The sequence below is a fragment of the Pristiophorus japonicus genome, chromosome 13, assembly GCF_044704955.1.
Source record: "Pristiophorus japonicus isolate sPriJap1 chromosome 13, sPriJap1.hap1, whole genome shotgun sequence".
Taxonomy (NCBI): Eukaryota; Metazoa; Chordata; class Chondrichthyes; family Pristiophoridae; genus Pristiophorus; species Pristiophorus japonicus.
This window is the reverse complement of record NC_091989.1, coordinates 4,649,252-4,655,251: the sequence shown is the minus strand read 5'-3', so window position 1 is coordinate 4,655,251 and position 6,000 is coordinate 4,649,252. Positions and strand designations below refer to the sequence as shown.

At 48.3% G+C, this 6,000-nt stretch overlaps 1 protein-coding gene across 4 annotated transcripts in view; it reads right to left on the bottom strand.

Moving 5' to 3' along the window:
* Nucleotides 1-890: 890 nt before the first annotated feature.
* The window catches only part of fam107b (family with sequence similarity 107 member B), a 170,004-nt gene continuing 164,894 nt past the window's right edge, over nucleotides 891-6,000 (bottom strand). For 3 of the 4 annotated variants that reach the window (XM_070897081.1, XM_070897080.1, XM_070897079.1), the window contains one exon: nucleotides 4,616-4,962. In XM_070897081.1, coding sequence (XP_070753182.1) covers nucleotides 4,843-4,962 — 120 coding nt within the window. In that variant the 3' untranslated portion in view covers nucleotides 4,616-4,842. Of the gene's footprint in view, nucleotides 1,204-4,615; nucleotides 4,963-6,000 lie in introns of those variants that run through there. The other variant, XM_070897077.1, reaches the window with a different exon arrangement.

Genomic DNA, 6,000 nt, shown 5'->3' with positions numbered 1-6,000 from the left:
AGACATGCACATACACAGAGAGAGAGAGAGAGAGACACACACACAGATAGAGACAGAGAGAGACACACACACAGAGACACGCACACACACACAGACAGAGACACAGAGAGAGACAGACACACACAGACAGACGTGCACACAGACAGACAGAGAGACATGCACATACACAGAGAGAGAGAGAGAGAGACACACACACAGATAGAGACAGAGAGAGACACACACAGAGACACGCACACACACACAGACAGAGACACAGAGACAGACACACACAGACAGACGTGCACACAGACAGACAGAGAGACATGCATATACACACAGAGAGAGAGAGAGAGAGAGAGACACACACAGATAGAGACAGAGCGAGAGACACACACAGACAGACGTGCACACACACACAGAGACACAGAGAGAGAGAGACACACAGACACAGAGAGAGAGAGAGAGAGAGAGAGAGAGAGACACACACACAGAGAGAGAGAGAGAGAGAGACACACACACACACACAGACAGACAGAGAGACATGCACATACACACACAGAGAGAGAGAGAGAGAGAGAGAGAGAGAGATAGACAGACAGACAGACACGCACACAGATACAGAGAGTGAGACAGAGAGAGAGAGAGAGACAGAGAGAGAGAGAGAATGGCTAGAAGTTAGAGAAGCTTCAAAAATGTTTGAATTTAAATTGAATTATTGCACAGAAATACTGGCTGGGTTGAGAGAGATTTGCCGAGCTCGATGCTGTAAGTCCCGCCTCGGGGAATTATTTGAATAATGGGTCAATATATCACAGGCGGAACGTGTGCACAAAGGACTACACTCCTGACATACCTCGCACACTCCCAATCCAGCCACGGTCTGAATGCTTCGAGAATTAAGAGAACTCATGTTACTTGGATGCGATAATCAATTTTAATATCGTATTTTACCAGTTTCCCTCGTGCTTATATTGGCCCCGTTTACATGAAATCCACCTGTGGCAGGTGAGTTGTTTCTGGGCCCGAGCAGTGTACAGCAATCCGCCATCGCCCCGAAGTTTGAGAACCAATCCCATCAATAAAAAATAAAACCGCTGCTCGTTTCAATCCCCCTGGAGGCGGCGATGGGCTTTGCTGTTGCCGCCGATATTCGGTATTACTTCAGCTGCGAATTATTACCAGCTCATCTCCGGCACTAATGCTCACAAAGAGGAAAATCTTGGGCTGTCATAGGAGGGGTATGGAGAAGGGTTTGAGAAACAAAAATAAAAAGTGTTAACAATGTTTATTTTATTGGACCCCGAGCGATGTTCTCTGTAATTTTGTCTCGGGCTACACGGGACCCTGAAGCGCCACACAACTTACAACAACCTGTATTTATATAGCGTCTTTAACGTAGTGAAACGTCCCCAGGCGCTTCACAGGAGGGTTATGCGATAAAAATTTCTCACCAAGACGCACAAGGAGAATTTAGGGCAGGTGACCAAAAGCTTGCTCAAAGAGGTAGGTTTTAAGGAGCATCTTGAAGGAGGAAAAAGAGGTAGAGAGGCGGAGAGGTTTAGGGAGGGAGTTCCAGAGTTTGGGGCCCAGGCAACAGAAGGCACGGCCACCGATGGTGGAGCGATTATAATCAGGGATGCTCAGGAGGGCAGAATTAGAGGAGTGCAGATATCTCGGGGGTTGAGGGGCTGGAGGGGATTACAGAGATAGGGAGGGGTGAGGGCCATGGAGGGATTTGAAAACAAGGATGAAAATCTTGAACAGGGAACAGCGACACGGGAATACTTGAGCCAATCAGAAAAACGTCTTTTCCCTATGGACACTTTAAAGTGTGATGCATGCTTTATGTAAGGCATTAATAAATTGAGAGATATACTAATATACGATCACACTGAACTGAACTGAATGATAATTACATTTAGATTAATGATCTTCCATGTTGACTGAATCAGATTTAAAAATGTGCATTTATCAATTTCATCCAGAAGGCCATTCATTTTGCAGCTTTAAAAAACACCCTTGCACAGTTATGTATCGCTAAAATACAGGCAGAAAATGCTGGAAACACTCAGCAGGTCAGGCAGCATCTGTGGAGCAAGAAACAGAGTTAACGTTTCAGGTTGATGACCCTTCGACAGAACTGGAAAAAGTTAGAGACATCATTTCATCGCCCTGAAATGCTAACTCTGTTTTCTCTCCCCAGATGTTGAGTATTTCCAGTATTTTCTGTTTTTAGTTCAGATTCCCAGCATCCCGCATTGTTTTTTCTCATGTCGCTAAAGTCTCGCCATTAAATGAAACACAGTCGTCAACGGTTACTGAATTACATCAAAAATCGATTCCACAAAACGGCACATCACTCCTTTAATTGTCGCGGTCAGAGTGCAAGTGGGTTACGCCCCATCGTGTACAGATACGGTGCTCAGTGAGATGGATTAACAAGGTGGGAATCAGTGCTGTCAAAGACTTGACTTTTCCTGCACACCAGCCTGACAAACTACCAATCGTTCAATTATACCAGCATTTAATCATTACAAATTTCATAGAATTAGTTCCATCACATTGCAAACTCAATATAAAAAAAAATTCAAAATACTTATCAAAAGTTGGAATGTATGGCCAGCGGTCCAGGTTCCCGATGGACGACAGGAGGAGGAGAGGAAGTGCGTGCTAAGCTTTGTGTGTTGTTGCACATTGTTAGATTCACAAACGGTGTCGAAATCCTATCCACTGGGGTCAGATTTCGAAAAGGATGCGCTGGTTGTGGGAATCTCACCAGAGGGAGAATCACAGGCTGTCGGTGTCGGCGGGGAGTGACCTCACCTTGTGCCAGCGCGTCTGGAAAACTAGCCGCATCGCCGTGGGACTAAAGCCTAGAAACTGCCATCGCGGAGATTAACCGAGAGCCGCGTGCATTCACCCAATATCTGTCTGTCCACCCGGCGAGTGGAACCACTACCCCGTTTTTTTTTAATAGGGTTACCACCTCTGCTGCAACGTGGACAAAGGAGCGCTCGAGGAATACCTTAAATGCATTCGATCAACACCTTAAATTCTTTTGAACATCTCTGGGGCCCACAATTCACTGTTTTGTATCCACTGCATTTACTGTAGCCCAGTGCTGCTCTCCTGTATCTCTGTCATAGTTTGTTTATGAGGGCTAACAAGGAAAGGGAATACACATTAAATGGTAGGGCACTGAGAAGTGTCGAGAAACAGAGGGACCTTGGAGTGCAGGTCCACAGATCCCTGAAGGTAGCAGGCCAGGTGGATAAGGTGGTTAAGGCAGCATATGGAATGCTTGCCTTTATTAGCCGAGGCATAAAATATAAGAGCAGGGAGGTTATGCTTGAACTGTATAAAACACTAGTTAGGCGACAGCTGGAGTACTGCGTGCAGTTCTGGTCACCACATTACAGGAAGGATGTGATTGCACTGGAGAGGGTACAGAGGAGATTTACGAGGATGTTGCCAGGACTGGAGAATCTTAGCTATGAGGACAGATTGGATAGGCTGGGTTTGTTTTTCTTGGAACAGAGGAGGCTGAGGGGAGACCTTATAGAGGTGTATAAAATTATGAGGGGCCTGGATAGAGTGGATAGGAAGGACCTATTTCCCCTAGCAGAGTGGTCAACAACCAGAGGGCATAGATTTAAAAGTAATTGGGAGGAGATTTAAAGGGAAATGTTTTCACCCAGAGGGTGGTGGGGGTCTGGAACTCACTGTCTGAAAGGGTGGTAGAGGCAGAAACCCTCACCACATTTAAAAAGTACTTGGATGTGCACTTGAAGTGCTGTAACCTACAGGGCTACAGACCCAGAGCTGGAAAGTGAGATTAGGCTGGGTAGCTCTTGGTCGGCCGGCGTGGACACGATGGGCCTCATTCTGTGCTGTAAATTTCTGTGATTCTATGATTCCACCATGTGATGTGTTTACTTACAAAATGCTCTCGCCGTGCTGTGCAGATTTTATTCATTGTAATTAGAGTTCACGACAAGGGAACTAAAAGTGGCTCATATCCAATATTATTATTGCCTCCTTGATTTTGACTTAGTTGTGACCCAAATAAGGACCGTATTTTACTGGTGGTGATGACAATTTCTAAGCTTATATTCCCAAAGGATAACACCATTGCAACACACAGCAGTGCATAAATAAAAGTCCAAGGGTGTGAAATTCGACCTGGGAGGCAGCACGAATCTGGCCACAGCGGACTGGCAGTGCGTTTTACACCCCGTCCGAATCCCTTTTCCGTTGACTTCAGGGTGGGGTGCAAAATGGGTTGTCGATAACACAAGTCGCCCGTCTTGTGTTATCGGCAACGTCCAGTTTCATCCTCCTCCCCTCCCCTCCCCTCCCCTCAATTGTCCAGTGCCTGCACGAGCTTTGGCCGATTGTAAATGCTAACGAGTGGGTCAAACAGCTCATCCACCGTCAACCCGGCGGCAAGGATTCATCCTCCCCTTCCAGCGACACGGTCTCCATTATTTTTTAAAAACTTGTCATATTCCTGGAATGAAGAAAATAGTCCAGTCCGTCAAATGCGCTAGAATCTCATTCGAATCAAATCCGTTTGTAAAGAGCCTGGAGAGAGCCCCCCACCCACCCACCCACACCCTTCCCCACCCCACCCGCCGTAGTCGGTCACCACTCTGAAAGCTGTCCCGCACAAAATGAGCCCCTCCTCCACAGGTGCCAGGTGGGCAGGGTGCTGCGAGAGAGGGAGCCGCTTGCCGAAAAGCTCGGATGCTGCTGGAGTTTGTTGCAAAGCCGGAACCACAGTCCCCATTCCCCCGTGGCTGGGGAAAAAAAAAATCAGAATCCACTCGACAGAGTTCAGAGTTCCACACGCCACGCCCACCTCTAAGAGACCTGCAGGTCCCCGCTCTCCTCGAGTTTGGTCCTTCGCAGGTTCCCTTTCATCTTGACAAACTCGGGGGCATTTTCCCGCTTTTCCTCCGCGCTCAGCTTTTCCTGTTCAATCTGAAATCACATCGAAGGGTCACTGGTACAGCTGGAGCTGCCCTCCGCGCCAACACCATACAATCCCAACTCTTCCCACAACTCCTGCCTGTTCGCAAAGCTTCCTCAACAATTTATATATATGTATATATACACAGACAGGAGTGTTACAAAGCAAAATTTGACACTGAGCCACACAAGGAGATATTAGGGCAAATAAATAATAGTTGGGCAAAGAGGTAGGTTTTAAGGAGTGCCTTGAAGGAGTAAAGAGTAGAGAGGCGAAGAGGTTTAGGGAGGGAGTTCCAGAGCTTGGGGCCCAGGCAACAGAAGGCACGGCCACCGATGGTGGAGCGATTATAATCAGGGATGCTCAAGAGGGCATGAAAGAAAAAGAAAGACTTGCACTTATATAGCGCCTTTCATGACCACCGGACATCTCGAAGCACTTTACAGCCAATGAAGTACTTTTTGAAATGTAGTCACTGTTGTAATGTGGGAAACGCGGCAGACAATCTGCGCACAGCAAGCTCCCACACACAGCAATGTGATAATGACCAGATAATCTGTTTTAGTGATGTTGATCGAGGGATAAATATTGGCCCCAGGACACCGGGGATAATTCCCCGCTCTTCTTCGATATAGTGCCATGGGATTTTTTACATCCACCTGAGAGAGCAGACGGGGCCTCGGTTTAACGTCTCATCCGAAAGACGGCACCTCCGACAGTGCAGCACTCCCTCAGTACTGCCCCTCCGACAGTGCGGCGCTCCCTCAGTACTGCCCCTCCGACAGCGCGGCGCTCCCTCAGTACTGCCCCTCCGACAGTGCAGCACTCCCTCAGTACTGCCCCTCCGACAGTGCGGCGCTCCCTCAGTACTGCCCCTCCGACAGTGCGGCGCTCCCTCAGTACTGCCCCTCTGACAGTGCGGCGCTCCCTCAGTACTGCCCCTCCGACAGTGCAGCACTCCCTCAGTACTGCCCCTCCGACAGTGCGGCGCTCCCTCAGTACTGCCCCTCTGACAGTGCGGCGCTCCCTCAGTATTGCCCCTCCGACAG